Here is a 20347-nt window from a genome sequence, read left to right on the forward strand (position 1 = left end):
TAGTTTCAGTGTGTGAGATGTAACTGCACATTTATTCTTTTCTGAGCATAATGTGACCTATTCACTAAGCAGTATTGTATTCACAGAAGCTAAATTAGGCACAAACAGATTAGTCTTGTCTAAACCAAGTGGTGAAAAAAAGAAACCCAACTTTACAGGAGAACCAAACATGGTTTTACAACACTGGACAAAAAAAAGTGTGGGGGTGACATTTTAGACATCTTAAAGTGAAGCATAACAAAGGACACGGGTACTCTGAGTGATAGATTGGCCTAAGCTCCTCTCACTATCCACATCTTTGACCATTTTGAGTTTGAGCTTCAAGACCGCTAGTGAGGAATCCTATGGGTGCTATCACAAAGTACCCTTTATCACACCTTATCCCACGGGATAAATAAAGTATCTATCCATTACAACATTGGAACATAACATTACAGCTGAAAACTCCTCTTGGTAAAGACTTCGTGAAGAAAAGTTACTGTTCTTAGAAGAGTAATTGCATTGATGGTTTCCCACTGCAGAAAACGTTCTCTTGCCTGGTTAGAAATTCCTAAAATGACATCTTTGCATCTTCTCTCACTGAAAAATCCCCAATGTATTTTTGTGATGTGACGTATGGTAAAGGTATCTTGTCCGTGGTTGTCTTTTGGACCAGGATTGGCTTCCAAAGGACTGACCAGCGCACATTTTTTGAGAGAAAAGAGGAAAATAAAATTTGAATATTATCCATATAAAACTGCAATGTAATGTACGATGGCATAAGGCCCAGCATGCCCAAGGCCGTGTTTAGATGGTGCAGTGGTTAATGCAAAACCCTCCTTGATATGCAGCTCATTCCTCCATCCTCACCAAGGAATCCATCCGCTTGCATACAGAGCTAAAGTGGGCTGTGGGAGAATGCTGATTTGGGCGGGGGGGGTTAATGGCTTCTATCAGAGCCTTGGTGTTGAGGCATGTGGCCACCTGCAACAGAAACACATTCTCCGCTTAAGGCTGTGGAGCATGTCACTGTCGCTCTGTCAGCCCTTATCTCGCGCCTCTTGGATGGCAGAGGTCCCGGTCCCTCTGAAGTGGCATGGGAATGTCAGGGTCGTGACATGTGACCTGCAGTAGGCACCTGCTAAAATAGTAAAATTCCCCAAGAGTCTTCAATAGATGTAAAAAAGTAGACTGGAGCCTTCGGCTTTGGTGTCCACGTGGAGAATATTTGGTATAAAGATATTGCATTTGTTGATTTTTGATTTGCATGAATGATCACATTGATGAGTGATCGATGTCGGATCCGTTTGATGTCTTGGGTAAAGAATTACAGTTGGACACATTGACAGATTACAGAGCCACACAGGCAGTTACGGAGCCCAGAGTCTGTAATGCTTTCAGCTAAAGCGGATAAGCTTATGAGATTTTCAGCACCCACTCAAACAACTGGCCTCAATGGAAGCATTAAAAGGAGACAGGGTTTTTTTTGTTATTACTTTTTTTTTTTATCACAATTGTAAATAGTAGTGATTGCTTGTCTCTACTGTCATTGTTCCTCCTGATTAAAAAAAATGCAGGGAGGTCTCAGACACTCGGGAGGATGGCAGCTGTCTTCGTGGCATCCGGATAAAAATAGCTTAGTCCAAACCAAATACCCCCGACCCCACCCTCAATCTCTCGCTGCCCCACCCCCATTGAGTGATGATTAGCAGCTCTGAGCATGTCCTCCCTGGTTTCGCTGATACATTCATCACCTCTTCATGTACCACTGCACTCCATAGCGCGTGGACATTTTACTTCCTCAGGCATTTCTATGAACAGTGTCCCACTTCCGCTGTGAGTGCAACTGATTCCGGTCACTCGTATTGTATCTGCCAAGCTGTTCAGGTCACGCTTCTGTACAAGGTGTTATCCACAGCGTTTGTGAGCGCCATCTCCCCTGAAAAGAGAATGCACAATTTGCACTAATGGGTAATATTGTCTGCACAGATAATCCAAATCCAATAATCCACTAACAGACCGGGGAGACCTCGCTTCCTATTTCTCTTGAGTCTGCATTCTGTGCTGACTCTGTGGTGAACAGTAGATTTTGGCCTCCCTGTGCGGCCAGTGATCATGTCGTTAAAGAAAATCATAAAGATAACAAGGAAGACATGTAACATTAAAATAAAACAACGACCGATGTTTACAACTCGTATACTAATGCTACAATGAATTATCATCAGTAAAATTAATGGTTAAACTCTCAGTTTTTGCCAATGGTGGCAGCAAAGTATCCCACTGTCAATTTCACCAGTCCAGTGACATATCTTAACACGTATTTGAGGGATTTCCTTGAAGTTTGGTGCATGAAAGACGAATTCCAATTACTTCTAGTGATTTCTTGATTTTCCTTCTAGCCCTACCGTGCAGGTTCAAATTCTTACGTCCTGTGGAAGTCTTCCGCAGAAAGAAATTCTTGATGAATTTGTGTCAAATTATTTACATTTGTATGGCATTAATGTTTCCTTTGCGGATAGATTTCGCAAATTGTTGTTTCCTTCTGGATTAATTCTAAGAATCTGGTGAAACCGTAAACTTAGTGCTTTCTTTTACCTTGGTTTGCGGCTAAAATACCAGTAAAACTAAGGACTTTCCCGACGGCTGTATTTCGTCTAGTTTTTGGAAATCTTGCACTCCAAAGCAAGATTGTGAACGCGCTAACTATGCTAAAATGCTTAGCATCAGCTTTTTAGCATTGCCACTGGAGCAGGTTAGCATCCCGATGTCAACATTTAGCATGTTTACCATATTGATTAATTACTACCATAGATGTAGACTTGTGGTCTGGTTTACCAAATGTTTTTGTGGAAAGCTGAAAATCGTGTAATTCTACAAATCCATATCCATAACAAAGTCATGTTTTGGCAATTAATAGTCTTGCCAAATACATAAATAGGCATGACACAGTTTCAAAAGCAACATACTACTACAAATCCAAAATAAGTCACAAGGTTTGCTTCATATTTTCCCATTAAAACTCTGCTCCCCTTCCCTAGAAAGCCCAATTTGTTCTGAGCAGGCATCATCCATGTATGATTTGATTGTGGAGCAAGAAAGCATTTCATTGGATTAATAAAAATGTACACGCCCCCATGTGCAGGATGAGTCATCAACAATTAAAACGTCTAAAATACCATTAAGAACGACTTTTTGTAAATGTCTGGTCAGATAATTTTATTAATAGGAGACATGTAGTTCACAAAATATCAAATAAAAAGACTTTGAATTTGGGGACTTTAATTGCTGCCCCATAGTCCTACAATTACTGCTAACACTGAGCTGCTGCATGTAAGTACTTATTCGTCCATAACTGCTAAGAACACCTTTGGGCAACGTAACAGCTCAGACCTGAACAGAATGAAAGATAAATAACATCTGAACCACTAAGTCCATCCCAACCTCGCAACTTTTAATCACCCACCTGCCTCAGCCTCTCCTCTTCTCTGTCTTTAAATCACTCACGAGGATTATGCAGGTCAGTGCCATTACTTATCTTGATACTTAAAAGGAGCTTAATGATGAAAGTTTTAATTTCTGCCAGTAACTACACACAGAGCGTTCAGAGAAATAATAATAAGAAGGAGTCACTTGCAAGTAACCCAACATAAACAGGTGCACTCGGCAGCAGTTTCAACACTTACTTTGCATGTGAATGGATTACAGAGAATGGACTTAGAGTCTTATCTAATCGACATGATCATGGATGCCGGGCATTACAGAGAGAGGGATTTGAAAATCACCAAAACTGTACAGAGTGGCTGAGGATTGTTAAAAGCTAAAAGGCTTGTTGTGAAAACTTCAGACACAGCTACTCTCAGGTGTCCCCATATTCGATATTGTTCAATCCCAAGGAAATTACTTTTTTAATAATATCCATTTGAGTGACTCCCTCAGTTGCTGAATCTAGGACTTTCCCCTTTTCACTAAGCAAGCATCTTGTATGTAAATGCTTATCAGACACTGCTGGTGTCAGCAGATGTGTTGCAGTCCCTGAATTCTGGGTCCATAAATTAACTAAATCCATATCTGCCTAAATGGAGCTTCTTTTTTTTTTTTTTTTTGCCGCACTTACGTCTTTGATGAGTGACTGGAAGTGATTCAGCTCTTACAGTAAGAAAGAATGTGCACAAAACACAGTATCATATGCTGTATAGTGTGTTTATTTGTGTGTTCGCTGATCCAAACTTCAATGATAATGATACAAAATGATTGCTATTTCACAAATCGTGAACAAACTGTGTTGATTCTTAGCTTTTGACAGCAATGTATAGCCATAACAATAGAGGTCGTAAGCATTATAATAATGACGGTACATTATTTGTTATTAATAATTAACAGTGAATGCACTGTTACCTTACAGAATCAATAACACTACATTAACATGAGCATCTTTAGGGTTGCCAGTATAAGAGATATTCTTGTTATACGATTTGGCCACCTACCCTTCATTCTATATATAGACATATATAGAATGAATATATATCCATATATAGATCATTCACAATAATGAATGAATTGATTATTATTAATTAATTATAACTGACTGTCATTTACCACTTCAGATTTGATTTATTAGTTAGAATTAGAACTTTTCTAATACAAAAGGAATACACTTTGTATCAAACTGGCAACTTGCGTTACATTCTTGTGAATTACTTTTTACTAATTTATTAAGCATTGTTAAAGCTGTCTTGTAACTCTTGTAAAGTAAGTGCCTTAATGGGGAAAAATTAAAAATCCTTTCCAGTCTGTTGTGCGGTGGCTTGTGAGTTTTTGGGTGCAGCAGTCACTGATTTCCGTGTAGCTAGCAGATATCTGGGCCAAGACTTTCTGTTCCGGGTCTTACAGTCTTACGAGAGACTTGAGACAAGAGAATGGAGCTTAAAGACGTAATCTGTGACAGAACTGTGTCACAAGTAACCACTTTACACTCAAAGTTTTAGTTTATGGTATTTGTCCAAAAACGTTAAAGAAAGGCAACGGGACTTGTAGGGTTTCTTGAAGACGTAGCTTCTTCGGTTCTGAAAGACTGGTGGGAAGTTGCAAATGGAAAAAAGAAGGCTTCAGTGTCCAAAATCTTATCCCTTGGCTGCAGTTTTACAGATTCTGCATATTAATATTAAGATGTCTGTTTATGGCAATTGCAAGGAAATTCACTGCATTTCTGTTAAAGCTTATTGATATATGGAGGTTACACAACTGTGTGGAATGACAAGTCATGGCACTTCACACCTGCTGGCTTCAGACAAATGAGTCTGTAATGGGGTCACTTGAAATTATGCAGGGAAAGAAAATCGACGTGCCCTCATCCCGCTGGATTTCCCAACCTTCTGTAATCTCCTTTAAATTGTGGAACCGCGGAGAGAGAAATTTAAGTGATTATAAACCGAAAGGGGTCTAAATCTGGTGTTTTATTAATATGAATGAAGGTATTAATATTCATAGAAGTTAATTAGGAACCAGGCAGGCTCGGGTCACATGAGTTGTTCAGTTTAACATCTCGCAAAGTAGTTGAGCTCATAATTGCGTGAAGGGTCTTGATGCTCCCCCCTCCGGAGCTGCTGCTTGTGATGTCTGAGTTTATTACGAAAGCCTCGGCAGAGTGTGGGAGGAGTGGGATCCAACTGCATCACACGCTGTAATTACACTGATGGCTGTTAAAGGTTGCCTATAAGTACCCCTGTCCCAGCTTGTGGGATGTTCGGCGCTTAATGACTGTCATTAATTTAAATGGAAAATTGCATTCTATGCTAAGCAGTTATTGTCCTGTTTCGAGGATTAGCCCGGCAGCCCAGATGTACGTGTTGTTTAAACACATCAGTCATCGTTACATAACGGTAGGGGTTGCGAGCTTTGTTACAGCATTTCGTTGAAATGAAAGTTAGTTGCATCATATTTTCTGGACGGCTCTTGCAGGTGTCAAAGGTTTTTAAAATGACCCTGAATGACCCCTAGGCTGAACCTTGCAGAAGTTGTGCAAGTGTGTGACACTAAAAACAGGGATCTTAAACATTAGGAAGGAAGCTGTTGGACCAATTATTCCTCCCTTCACAAATTTGCCCCGTTTGTGCTTATTGAGATTCAGACTGGCTCGACAGGATGTTGCAAGCTTAAAAGCACACAGAGATCCGAACATCATTTTTCAGTAATACGTTATAAAATAACCAAATATTAATACATCGTTGTCCTCTACAGAGCAAAATTTAGGTTTTATCCTCAACTTTAAATGTGAGGGGGAACTCTAATCTTAGCACACTGTTTACCAAAGCCAGGGCCGTAGTGGGAATTGTACAGAGATTGAGGTCACATCCAAGTCCCCCCATTGTACCGTGATTAAATCTAAAAATACATTACAGAAAGTATGTTTCATATTACGTCTGAAAATATTGTAATCATCTTTTACAATTCCATCTGTTTTAATCTTTTTCAACTGGAAAGTTAAAGAGGTTACTAACCGCCACCCCAACCCCCAAATATCCCCCCCAAAAAAATCATGTCCACACTGCAAGCTTAACAAACATTAATCTCCTCCAGGATAAACTGAAATACACCTATTCTGAATATCTGCTCTATTAATTCATGACACAAAATTACTGAATCATTATATTTGCATGTTTTCTACTGCTGTAACCAAAGCTAAAGTGGGTGCAGTTGAGGCATATAGTGGAACCTATTGTTTGCCTCCAGACAACAAAGTCATAAACTGTAGAGGTCAGTCCTGGTAAAGATGAAAGTCCTGTCCAGCTGAAATAGCCAGGCTGGCTGGATCCTGCATATCGGCGGCTAATGAGCCTCGGTATTGTCTCGGAGATCACAAAGAATGACAGAGAGCTATTGCAACTTTCAGCACTGGCACCCTTGGGTGTATTAATAGCAGCGCCCGGTTCCAAAGATACAGCGGTGCAGTGATTATGTGGTATTACAAAGAGGGACAGGTGGACGTGTGCAGGGAGACACTGCGACATACTCGCAGACTCTGAGCCATGTAAATATAGCTGTGAATGTGCAGTTCAGGAATGTGAGCGGGATAGCAAAGACCATGGAGAGACTGTATATCTGGAACTAACTCAGCTGAACATATAGAGGCTTCTTACCCATGGCTTACTACTCATAAATGTGGCATTCATATAATCTCCCATGTAGCATTGTGCTTGGTATATAGCTATGTTTTATTGAGCCTACAGAAAGGGAACATATCTGCTTCCTAGTTTTGTGCCGATAAGGCTTAACATTATGACCACTGACAGAAGAAGTGAATAACATTGACCATCTTGTGGCAATACAGTGTTCTTCTGGGAAAACTTTGGACTTGGCATTCATGTTACTTAGACTTGTACCAACAACCTAGACCAGACCAGGCACCTCCACCCCATAGCAATGACACTCCTTGATCGCAGCACCCATCCCCAGGAACAGGAACAACTAAAAACAAAATGAAGAACAGCACGAGGTGTTGACCTTGCCTCCAAATTCCACCCTCAGAAGGCCCATGTCCATTCTCTGATGAGTCACAACTGTTTTGGAAGCACAGGGGAGACCTACACAATATTAGGAAGGTGGTTATAATGTTATGCCTGATCAGTGTATATCCTACAGCTGGGGATTATACATTCCCAGAAACATGAATGTAAAGATTTGGCCATCATAGACCTCTGTTCAGCTTCAGTGCAAAATCCCGTAGATAGAGGTACTTGCAACATTTGCATTTGTTAAATGTCTTTATTTAGTCAGATTAAATGTACATACTGCCTGCATATGGGAGTCTAAAGCGTGTGTACTCGAGTCCTTTCTTGTGACTGTATACAGCATGCCCCTTCTTTTCTGCGTCATCCCTTATTGCTTTTTGCCACTGCCATTAACAGAATGTGACCGATGCATAGCGAGGTAACATCCATAATCGTGCTATAGAGGTCCTTTGACTCGTAGTGGCGTACAGTGCATCATGTGCTCGGCTGTGTATGTGTAGCCTTGGGGACTTGTTTGTATGCATGCAGGCTTTCAAGATATATATTTTTTTTCCAATTCGGCACTTAAGACTGCATGTCTTTGTCCATGGCTCAGGGAATGTTTGGTTGGCTTGATGTGAGCAGACTGAAAGAGCACAGAGCCCAGCATGTTTGGAGAGAAAACCAGCCTGGAGTGGCACACGTGTGGATGATAGCTGTGACCTGTACATGCAGTATAATTAGTCACAGAAGGAATGTGTATGTGTATACCAGGCAGAAAAGGATTATCAGCAAAGTGAGCTCCCGATAAAAGCATTATAATTAGTAAATTAAGTAAATTAATCTGATTGTATTACTAGTATAGAAGGCTTTAAAGTCTCCATATAAAAGCTAGGTGCTACTTGCTTCGGCATAGTTACGTCTTTCCTGTAAATATACAGCTAGGGAGTCTGCATCCCGCCCAAAAAGCCCTGTATTGTCTGATTGGTTAGCTCCAATGCCCTGAGCAGGCACCGCCCATACATGTTTGGGTTGAAAGTCGAAGCCGGCGGTAAAGCTGGTGCACCAAGGGGGACGTAGGGACATGAATGTTTGTGTGCTGCATTGGATGCAGTAGTAGTACACACACCTAAGTGCAGGATGAGTCATCAGCGTTTTTTATATGGTTTCCCAGAAAATACATATCTACTCTGAAATACTATTTAGAAAATAACATTTAGATCATTGTTTGGTCAGATACTGGTGTGTTGATAACATATAGTGCATCACAAATCTGTTTTCACATGGACTTTAATCATAAATGTAGTTGAGGGTGCCAATGTTATTAACGCAGTGCCCTGTGTAGATAGGCTGGATGTCTGGGTGCACAAATCTGATCCGATTTGAAAAACAAATCAGATTGCCTTCGCTTTAATAGTCTTGTTCAAAGCCTCCCCCCAAAGTCCTAGCAAAGAGTTTATTTTGGTGTTTGTCCAAGGACGGTTGTTCTACATATTGTCCTCCACAGTGAACTTCAAGTAGCACCTTGGATTCAGCACATCACTTCTGTCGCTCTGGATTTTGTGTTGTTTCATTTTGGGTTATGTGTTTTTGCAAGGCGACTCACTGACTTAGAAAATATACGCTTATCAGGCGTAACATTATAACCACCTTCCTGATATTGTGTAGGTCTCCCTTGTGCCTCCAAAACGGTTGTGACTCATCAGAGAATGGACATGGGAGCTCTGATGGTGTCCTGTGGTGTCTAGCAACAGAATGTGGCCTTTGGGTGTGCCTGTGTCAGGCTGCATACTGCTGGGGATGACTACTGCCATCAAGGAGTGTCATTGCTATGGGGTCGGGGTGTTTGGTCTGGTCTCGGTCTGTGGTACAAGTAACATCCACACGAATCCCAGGTCCAGAAGTTTCCCAGCAGAACATTGTATTGTCACAAGGTGGTCAATGTTATTTACTGCTCCTGTCAGCGGTTTTAATGTTGTGGCTGATCGGTGTACATACTATAGTTCTAGTATAATCAACTGTCACTAAGGTATACCTCCGCATGTGAGCTTAAAGAAAAGCAAATACAACACGTAGTATTTGTACATTTTATTCATTCATGAAAAAGATCTATTTATTTCAGGGATGCTTTCCCCCAATGTTGTGCATTTTCACAGTTTTAAATATTTGCCAGAACTGACCCATTTTCAAGTATTGGTTTAGACGTAAAAGCTGAACAAAAAAAAAAAAAAAAAAAAGAACATTCTGCAATTTTCAGTGCTGTTTTTCCAGAAACCAAAACAAACATATGAGATACACACTTTGTCACTCACATTTTCTTTTGTGCTACATTTGGGGTTATATTCAAAACAATGAATTATATTTTCCGACGTACGGAGAGTAAGAGAAAAATGTACCGACGCTAACTTCAGATTTTCATGGGATCGAACCAAAAGTTAAAAAAAAAGCCAGGAAATGAAGGCCGGCCGTCCTGAGTGTGAACTTGGTTTGAACGAAGGGATGACGGTCCACTGGTGTCTCACGGGGACAAGCAACTGTATAAAGATGGGAAGCAAAGGCAGCAGCCCTCAGAGGAACTTTTAAAGGTGTGGGTTTAGGAGAGGAGTCGTCCATTCGCTTGGCACAGACCTAGAAGCGTGACTACATTTTGCATTTGTTCGGTTTCTCCAGGAAAGCAAATATGCAAAAGGTATTTAATTAAAAACAAGTGAAAACAGGCCTGTTAAGAAGTGCCAAGAGGTTTTTGTCCTACTGCATAGTTTTGGCTTTGTCCAATTTTGGCACTTTTGTTTTGCTGTGGCTAATTTAAGGAAGCATATAAAACCTTTTATGAAGTTTTTCTGCCCTTTACCTATAATATAACATGAAATGCTGCCTGTAGCTGACAGACCCATGTCCTAAGGAGATACAGGCTGTACATGACTTTCTGTTTATTAGCAAACAGGTGTGTTTGTGCATATGGCTTTGTAGCATGTGCATGTGTTCAGACGGGCCACGTGCGGGACTGATAAATGAGTTCACGCTGCCAATGTGACACTGCTGTGACAATCAGATACCACGGCAGGCCTGCTCCTTTCCCCTCGGGGTGTTTATGTGTGTTTGTGAGGGCAAGCCCAGCCCCTGCTTTATGACAAGGACACAACCTTCCCTGCGTTTGTGAGAGAAAGTGTCACGACTCGACGACGGGAGAAGCGCACCGAGTGAAACTCCTCATCCCGCCTAAATCCCATCAGCGGGATTTAAAACACACATTGAGAATGAGGGTGCGTGTCAAGGTTTAATTGCATTACGTACAGTCCAGCTTGAGCACCGGCCACAGTGTTCGTAGGTCATCGGAAGAGATGGCGCACGGAATAAAGCGCCACCATGCTATGCTATGCTAGGTTCCCAACATGAGCTTTCTCCGCCGCCTTTGATGCAAACCACAAATCGAAATAACTTGTGACCAACGTCCCCCTTTGAAAATGTCAACGTTATTTTAAGCCGGTATTAATGTCTAAATGGATTCAATTTGTTGTCACCTTTATATTCGTCCCCCCCACAGCCGTTTAAGTGCACGCTTTGCATTTTCGGAGCGCGACAGCTCTTCACGCACACCAAAAACTTTGCCCCGGACCTTTGCCATTTGACCTCCCTTAAACCGCAACCGTGACTCGAGCTAGCCCTTGGGATGCGTAGCGCGACTCTGCACAGTTCAGTTCAGTCCATGTAGGGCATCAAAGTGTGTCAGCGCGGATCTAATTATGACACCAATACTTCTCCTTCAACCTTTCACCACAATGTCTTGTGACTCCGCCTGGAGCAGGGGCTATCTCAGTTATCCACGGACTGACCCGACCGGAGTGTCGGGAGTCTAGACACGTATGCGCGTAGGGTGTAAAAGTAATCTACCTCATGGAATGAATGCATTTGATCTTTGTGCTTTGGTTCAGCTAAATATCATTTAAAGTTTAGTATCATACCTTAGTATAGAGCCTTCTCCAAAGAGTGGTGTAAGGTTCTTACACTTCTGTTTTTGTATGGCTTAAATAAATTAGATAAAATGTGACTTTCAGAGGTTGTAGTTATTAAATGTTTAGCCAGGCTAGCTGGCTAAGCTCCCCTTCTTCCAGACTTTATGCTATCCTAAGCTAAGTGCTCTCTGCTGCTTCTTATATAGCATAAAAATATGAGAGTCAATCTTATCTGATTCTCAAAGAGAGAGCTAATAAGTGCATTTCCCAAAAATTCTGAACCACCCAAGGAAATCAAACTTGAAAACATGAAAAGAAACGTGATCTGAACCAACTCCGATGGATGATTGCTGTATGCAGTCAGTAAGAAGAAGAGGCTCATACACTGAAACTGCAGCAGCAGCCTACAGAGCTTGTGAAATACATGAGCAGATCAGACTTGCATGCAAATTATTTCTTTGGTCGGAGCCGAATGGACACAGGGACCGGGCACGATGAACTTGGAAGATGCTTCTAGCATCCAAAAGCGAAACTGTACACAACCCTTCCTGTGACATAGAAGAAAAAACAAATCCAGCCTCCTTCTTTGGGCTTTTAAGAGCAGTTTCAGTTTGCAGCTGTGCCCCCTCTCAAAGATTAACGTTTACGCGGGCATCCTTTCATTGATATTTAGCTGTTTGTTTACGCCTGCGTGGATGCGTCTTGCATTCGCTGGCGGCGGAACAAAGGGGAGACAAGCCCCGCATTTCTGCAGCGAGAGCCGCAACCGGCGAGGCAGAGAAGTGGGTCATCTATATGCCAGCCGAGCAGTCGGCATCAAACTCGCATGCCTCCCGCTCTGCTTTTCAGCCCCGACGGCAGATAAAAAGTGAGAGACAGAAGAGGGGAAGGCAGGGGAGAGGAAGCGAGAAGTGGGAGGAGGAATACTGCTGTAGATAAGGATTAGAGGGGGAGGGACGAAAACAAAATACAGAAAAGACTGTTAACATAAGAGGAAGATGATTGGATTTAATTATACAGAGAGAAAACGGATACGGATTGTTTTAAAGGTAGGCATCAATAATACATACAGTACCCGTGAGATTCTCTTAAAAGTTGAGAAAAGATGGCGAGAAGCGGATTGCACGGAGCAGACAGACTACTGCTTTTATTCTCCAGTTATTAAAAGATACTGTGTTGATTGTTCAATGTGAGCAATGCGAACAGTTACTTGTCGTGGCGATAAGGCAAGACAGGACGGATGAAGAAAGGAGAAGGGGAAGGAAGAAAAAAATAGGGGGCCCTGAGATGGAGCGAACCACAGAAAGGAAAACGTATTTTCCGCCGTTTTAGTTCTGCGACAGACAGAATAAAGTGACTGAACTGAGGTCAGCTGCCGAGGGTTTCTGAGTAGCCGCTGTTATTGCATGTCCAGTTTTATTGTTCAGATTGCTATTGATGGCTTTTCCTCTCCGCATATCCGTGCACGCGGAGCATCTGTTGCATAATGCACTTGAAACTCAGCTCATCAACTCGGTTGAAATACTGTGACAGAACATAAAAGCCTAAGTTTGATTTTTTTGTTCCCCCCCTCCCCGTGCTATCATTCCTGTCCTAAACCCACACAACATGCCAGCACCAACGGTCAGGAAGGAACGGGACAAACGACTAAATACTGCATTGCACTTTGTTTAAGGCTAAAAAGTTTGGAAAGCAATGTAAACTTAAGGCAGCATGGATTGAATGTCTTGCATGTTGTTGTTGTTTTTTTTTTAAAAAAAGTACTAAAATAATCTATGTCAACCAATGCAGTTTGTCATGTACATAACACAACATCAAACACAATAAAATGCACTCCCTTCCAACCCATAAATAAAAACACAACTGGTATTCGTACACAAATTTTGTGCATATCCATGTGTGTAGCACGTGCGCCGACATGGTCGTGTAAAATACTTAAATGCACCCACACTCACAAACCCTACGTCGCTTGGCCCGAACAGCCAAAAATGTAAAATGATCATTTTTGCAATTTAGCACAGTGAGACCCGACCCAGTTTTTGAAGGTAGAATGGTTGCAGTTTGTTCACTCCAGTTTTAAAAGTATGCTCAAGCCCCCCCGCCCCACCTCACGACGACAGCTGGTCTTTTTGTCAGCGCTGGTTTCCTCTGTCAGTCTTTTTAAAACATGAGAGAAGAATATAGAGGCAAAAGAGGGGGGAGGGGGGGAAATAAATATCGAAGAAGGGTTGAAGCGGTGAGAGCTGGTGAGGAGCAAAAGAAAGAAAACAAATAAGAGATGATACTGTTAAGGTATCAAAGGCCAGTCTGGTCAGTGAAGCAGGTCAGTATTTGGGTGGGATGACCACCACGGGGTCACCACTCTTTGGCCGCCACATCAGCACCTGGGCATCATTGGCGTTGGGCTTGACCATGGCGTTGGGGGGGATGGGCTCGTTCTTGCCCAGGATCTGAGGCTGCTCCTGGGCCACGGGCTCTTTCAGGACGGCCCTGTGGCCCAGCGGCTTCTCTGGGTCCACTTGGATGTGGAGGCGCATCCTCCAGCGGATCGTCTGCAGGACGAGCGCCTCCGAGGTGGCCTGATTGATGGCCACCAGCCAGGTTGTAAAGCTCTGGTCGCGGTGGATGCTGCTAAGCTGAGGCACGTTGCTGTCGCTGACCGGCACTCCCCAGGTCACGCTGGGGTAGAAATTGTCATTCATACTAACAGTGAATTTGCTGTCCTTCTTGGTGGGGCCCACGACGGTGCAGGTCTCCGTGGTGTTGCCATACCACGGGTAGTTGACACCGTCTGAGTCGCTGATGGCCTGGATCTTTCCATCGCGCAGGTCCGGGAGCTCCCAACTGGACCTGGAAGTTGAAAGTAGGCATAGATGAGGATTTACCCACAAATGGAGTGTTTATCTTTTGAATACAGTTTTAGTGATTATTTCTTTGGGTTGTGAGAACCCTGTTTTGTAAGACGACTGCAGTGGTTTAGCTCTGGCACAGTAAACGCAACCAACAGATTCCTCCTTTCTATATAAATAGTATAAAATTAGCATCTTGACAGCATGACAAGTCTCCACCTTCATATCTCTGTATATCTAACAACGAGACAGAGGCAACACATTTACTCAAAGCCTCACAGCTGGTTGTTTCCAGCAATTTCCGTCCTACTGAGTTAAAATACAATGCCAAGATAAAAAAACAAACACTGTGATACTGAACGCCTCAAGTGATCTGGTACCTCTAGTCTGTCCACCCATTGATTTTCTGCCCACAGCAGGAAAAAGATTACCTTTATTCCCTGAAATCGAGGGTCGCCAGTACAGATAACAGTGTGATCACCAGCCACATGACTTACTGTCTGCCTGGCCTGGCTCCACATTGTGATTTATGAATTCACCCAGGGGGTGAGATTAGCATGTCAGGCATGATAATAGCTCGACCTTGTGTGTGTGTGTGTGTGTCAGTGTGCATGCGTGCTTTTGTGCTCGCATGTGTGCAATGTACATTTCTATTCTGAAAGATTGCATAATCCTCTTGACTCCCCCCCAAAAACAATTTGCAGCAATTCTCCCTTTTGTTGTGAACTCGGACGACACACAAAGCATCTGAGCGATGAATATCTGACTCGGATTTCTTTCGCTTTTACGCAAACCTGAAGCTTTTCCTTCGCCAGATGTGAGCGCACATCAAGCAGCGTAGACTGCACGCAGGTAAAACGTGGACTCTCTTCCACCCGCTGAAATACTTTGATCAAGTCTGCGTAAAGCGCTGCGGAGATACGGCTCACTTCCTGTTTGCGTCTTCACCGCCGGCTTTGTTGTAATCAAATGGTCTGCAGTAAGACATGCAGGCCCACTAAAAACGACTCGCCACTAGTAGAACAAATGTAAACCTGGCCAACTGTATGATGACAATACCCACCGTTGTGTACATGAAACGTATGTAACATAGAATTACATCAGTTCTGATGAACACATTTGCGACACGATGATGGGATGTCATTGAAGAAGGGCCATAAAAGGCTGGGAACTGCTGCTGTGCTGCGGCACATGGTTGCAGTTTCCTGTTACTGTGCCTATGCCTTTAAACTGCTGGTGACTTCAAGCACATCAAAAGTGAAAGCTCTCCGGCAAAAAGAAAAAGGTTTGTCTTAACTAACATCAGTTTAATGGACAAAAACCTCTGTGATGAGTTATTTAATTAGAACCTTGGGTTTTATAAAAGCACTTGGATCAGCAGACGTTACTTGCACTTGTTTGAGAATTTACGAGTGGCATCGAACACAAGCGGCCTGGAAATGACTTATTTCCTGTTTCTGCAACTTTTCTACCCAGTTTTGATTTACTTATTTTTTTGCACGTTTGGAGGAAAAAACGTCTGTTCATAAGCCATAATAAACACGTCCAAGAGACGCTTTTGTTCACAGATGGTATCAGCCTCATGGGGACACAAGTAAGGAAACAACCCGTTGGTTATGCCTCAACACCTGTGTCTCTCTATTGGCAGACCACCGCACTCTCCTTAGATTCGGGTTCTTGTTAAACAGGATTACATTTCATTTTAAGAAACTTGTTTTTTTTAGAAATATATCCATTTCCGTTTGTTTTTTTTTGTTTGTTTGTTTTTTTTTGTTTCACTTCAGTATGCTCTCATGCTGCCAAACCTACAAAACCATGTCTCGGTAAGGCCTCGGGGGCTGCACATGGGAGGGGAAGCGATGAATGTGTACAGAATCCTGAGCACACCATCCGAAGCCAACAGAGAAATCATCCACATTTACCGTCCTCAGCTGTTCTGCCCAATTATGGCACGGCGAGGCTTTATTAGCATCAAAGAAGCTACTTAGTATGAGAGCCTGAGCAGTCAGAGTGGACACGTCTCTTGCATCCTAAAGAGTGGCTTCAGCAATGAGCATGAAGAGGTGGGGTGGCATTTTCTTCATGTTCTGTCACTATTTGCCTTTTCTCTGAAAAGTTTAATGAGTTTAACGTTGGAGTACATGTTTGAGTACTTGAGCTGTGAGGATTTGCCTTTGTAAACACCGCCGCAAACACCCTATACACAGCGCTATAGCATATCTAGTACATTAGTGTTGGTTAGTTCCAACTTTTGATTACTGTTCTTCTTTTTTTTTGGTGTGGTACGTCTGCACTTACTGTACACCAGTGTGATTTTGAGAAGGTTATGAATGGTGTTAAGGGGCCGAGAAGCTGTGCAGTCTCATTGTTGGCGATCTTGGGGAAATCTTTTGGCGACTGGAAAAACATCAGACATTTTTGGATGTCTGTGTTGAGCAGACGGTTGTCAGCTGAAGCTCGGATAGATGAGAGAGAGTCAATATTCACAATGCAATAGTGGCGCTTTGATTAAAAAGGCGAACTGAGGCTATAGTCCTGACTGCAGTGGTGCAGGTTTGAGTCCAGCCTGTGCCCTTTAGAGCATGTCATCCCCCCTCTCGCGCTCTCACACTTTTGCTTCCTCTTTTTCTCTGCTCACATAAGAAAATAACGTGGAAGCAAAAGCAATTACCGGAAACATAAATGTAGCTTACATAAAACAATGATAAGGTTGAACTCTTAAAAGGAAATTGGGGTTCTCTCTCTTATACATAAACACAAACACCACACACATTCAGGGCCATACAGGGGTGGGGGAGTCGGGCAGGGGACTGCGCCCCTAATCTTGGTCGTGCAGGACTCAGACATCCTCTGCTGCAGTGTCGGCAGATAAAAGCATATTCCAGATGGACTCGGGGTAACGTGGTATGAGATAAAGACTACTTGAATAACACTCATGATGAGGAAAATAGGAAGGGAAATGGACAGAGAATATAACAGAGAGAGTTAACAGTCACTTTAAACCTGAGGTTTGTTTTTGTTAATGGCCAGTACTGCAAAATAACTGTATTGACAAGTAAAGGGAACCGAAAGGGCGTAGCAATTATCTTCCATCACACTGTCCCGGCCTCGAATATGTCAGGTTTTTAAAAGCACTCTGTTGTACGCCTACAGCTACCTCCAGACGAGCCAGTTTATTTTAATCAGCCATCATAATTAGCACTTTTTAAAAAAAAAAAAAAAAAAACACAAGTGTTTATTTGTAATGTCTTGATTGCGTGACACAAACTGGTGCTGTCGTTCAGCTGACGCAACCCAGTTTCACTACTGTGAATTATTTCTCCCAAAGAGTAATTTTAGCACTATTTGCAACACCAAGAAAAAGGAACTGTGGCAATTTCACAAGTCAACCCACAGTATTACTGAGAAATAAAGGTTCTCTTTTGCCGGTTGAGTCTGCTCTGTCAGTTTTAAGAGTTTGCTGATAAGTTAAGTTTTATTTCCTAACTTTCCAAACTGGTTGGACTTTGTATGTATATCAGCAGTTTTAAAATAATACATAACCACTCACTTAAAGAAGGAACGAGGAACTATTTTACTATTCAGTTTACCACATCTGACCTTTTTTCCATCAAGACACTGTGGGGGAAAAAAATGCAGTGAAGTTACACCTGCCTAAAGTTGTGAAATCAATTGACGCAAACAAATGTGCAGATCATTGAGTACTACGAATAAAAATGAAAGTGTAGTTTCAGTTTAGTATTTGAGTACAATCAATTTTAAACACAAAGTAACTGAACCAACCCTGACTTGAATTATATATAGTCTGAGTTGTGGTCAAAGTGTCAGTTGCAGCAGAGAAGAAACCTAAGATAGCTCAACGTGTTGAACCCCGAACACATTCTCATCATCTTAAACCAAAGCGACCAAAAAGAGCCCCACGGTACTCACATCCCTTTGTCGCCATATGTATTGTAGAACTCCATGTGGTTACACGCTTGAATCCAGCCGATGGTCCACGTCTCTTTAGCGGCTACCGGCGGCACCAGGACTCGGGCGTTAGCTCGGAAGTGCGGCGTCCGGTAGCGCAGGACCACGCTGGACGCCTCGTCGATGCTGGTGGGGTTGGAGTCGATGGAAGTGTTCAGCTCCAGGACGATGATACTCTCTCGGAAACTCTTGGGCTTACACCTGATACTCTGGATGCAGCCCATTGCATTAAATAGCAACACAATCCACAACAACGTCCAGTGGTCTGGAGGAGAAGAAAGACGCATGGAAACAGCAAGAAGAGAATCACCACAGATGGAGCCACATCATTTTTGTTTTTCCTCCAAAAGATTAAAAAAAAAAAAAAAAAAAAAGTTTATATATACATATATATATATATATTTATATAGCAGATTGCCTCATAAAAAAAGCCATGCGCCTGTGATCAAAAACTACTGTCAGAAAAGGAGACGAAGAAGAAGACTATTGAAAATATGTGTAGAGCACATGCTTTCCGGTGCGTAAACGAAACTTTTCTCATTCGCACACTGCTGTTTTCATGCTGTCATGTTGCAGCCTTATGAATGTGCCGAAAAATGTGGCCTTTTGGCAACATGCATCCATTGGAAAGGTGCGTGAGGGCTAAATAATTAACACACACACAAAAAAAAAACGACTAATGTTTCATCTGGGCGTCAAATTCTCCCTCGTATACTTCTTTTCTGTCACCAAAAGCTAAAGTGTGTGCCGAAGAATCGCCAACAAAAATGTTGCGCTGGACAGCGGACAGTTATGAAGCACTGATGGCAGCCCAGAGGTGACGCTCGCATTACGCGGAGCAGCCTAAATATCAGCCCAATCCGCAACAATTCCCCAGAATTAAAAGTGTCATTTAACGATTCGCTCGACGCTTTTGTACATTTACGGATTAAGGGCTCGTGCGGTGCAATTACATGGAGTGTGCCCTATTTTTAGCCGACCAAAAAACAAAAAAAAAATATAAAGACATGCACAAAAAGAAGTCTACCTATAAAACAATTCACTGGAACGTCTCCAGTGTCTTCAGCAGGGTGAAATCCAAGGTGCGGGGAGTGGGGAGAAGGGGGGGAAGCGGTTCAAGACTAAGCGGCGTCTCGCACAGTTCTTCGGTCAAAGAGGTAATTCCGTTATCTCCCCGTTATTTCTGCCGCAAATCATTCCCCCCGTCCCGCGGAGGGAGAGAGAGAGCGAGAGAGGGAGAGAAAGAGAGAGGTAGAATTTCCACTTGCGCCGAGATCTAGTCGAGTTTGAGCCGGAGCGCCGCAACATCCAGAGGACACCGCCGGGTCAACTTTTGTGCCCATTTCGCCGGATCCATTCTTCACATGAAACAAAAAAAAAAAAAAAATGAATAAATTTAAAAAAAAAAAAAAAAAAAACATAAAACACCAGTAACGTCTCCTCTGACGGGGAGAAATGCCAGCTGTCACATAGTTCGACCGAGCTTTCAGTTGCTGTCCTCTCAGAGGTGCGGATGCAGTTCAGCCTAAATTCCTGCACAAGCTGTCATTTCTCCGTGCTCGTCCCATCGCAGCCACGGCAGGTTCACCCCGCTACGCATTGGTCTATTGGAGCTGCCTGGGAAGCAGCTTTATAAGTATCGTCATGACGACACTTCCGCCCCGAGCTGAGGGGAACGCTGGGAAATGTAGGCGTAAGAGTCCCATATTGGGTGCGATCAGCTATTAGCAATTTTAAGAGCACTAATTGTTAAATTACTAAATAAATAGATGGATGCTGGTTTTGTAAAAGTCTAAAAGGGTAGTAGAAGGGTTTTGGGATCTGTTTATAATTTGATTTGGCCACTGCACCATAGGCTGAGACTCTCAGCTGAAGTTGAAGAGGACATTTTATAGCATTTTATTACTTTTACGCATTCAAATAGCAGAAAATAAAACATTTTTAAGTTGAGGGTAACACTCTCGTTGCAAGATTTTAGTCCAAACAGTTGGATGCGAAAGTGTTTGGAAGAATAATTCAGTAACTATATATAATCTAGATGGAAAGTATGAATCATTTGTTGTAGATTATTGACCACAAATCAACTTTATTCCGACGTTTTATTTTATTT

At 42.5% G+C, this 20347-nt stretch overlaps 1 protein-coding gene across 2 annotated transcripts; it reads right to left on the reverse strand.

Annotated features, from left to right (window-relative positions):
• Nucleotides 1–8097: 8097 nt before the first annotated feature.
• Nucleotides 8098–20180, reverse strand: fam78ab (family with sequence similarity 78 member Ab). 2 transcript variants are annotated; one of them, XM_084572097.1, is made up of 3 exons: nt 19265–20180; nt 18199–18502; nt 8099–14269 (listed from the first exon to the last, which is right to left on the reverse strand). In XM_084572097.1, exons 2-3 carry the CDS (start codon nt 18459–18461, stop codon nt 13744–13746), a joined length of 789 nt encoding a protein of 262 aa, XP_084428223.1. In that variant the 5' UTR covers nt 18462–18502; nt 19265–20180; the 3' UTR covers nt 8099–13743. The 2 variants fall into 2 exon arrangements, with proteins under 2 accessions (XP_084428222.1, XP_084428223.1); XM_084572096.1 differs by having other exon boundaries at nt 8098–14269; nt 18199–20180.
• Nucleotides 20181–20347: the final 167 nt, after the last annotated feature.

The sequence above is a fragment of the Chelon labrosus genome, assembly GCF_963514085.1.
Source record: "Chelon labrosus genome assembly, chromosome: 22".
Taxonomy (NCBI): domain Eukaryota; kingdom Metazoa; phylum Chordata; class Actinopteri; order Mugiliformes; family Mugilidae; genus Chelon; species Chelon labrosus.

Excerpts from the sequence above, each read along its gene's own strand:
- fam78ab (XM_084572096.1), bottom strand. The coding sequence starts at position 18,524 with ATGCGTCTTTCTTCTCCTCCAGACCACTGGACGTTGTTGTGGATTGTG. Across the intron at positions 14,270-18,198 it reads ACATATGGCGACAAAGGGAT|GTCCAGTTGGGAGCTCCCGG; the intron begins GTGAGTACCGTG and ends TTCAACTTCCAG.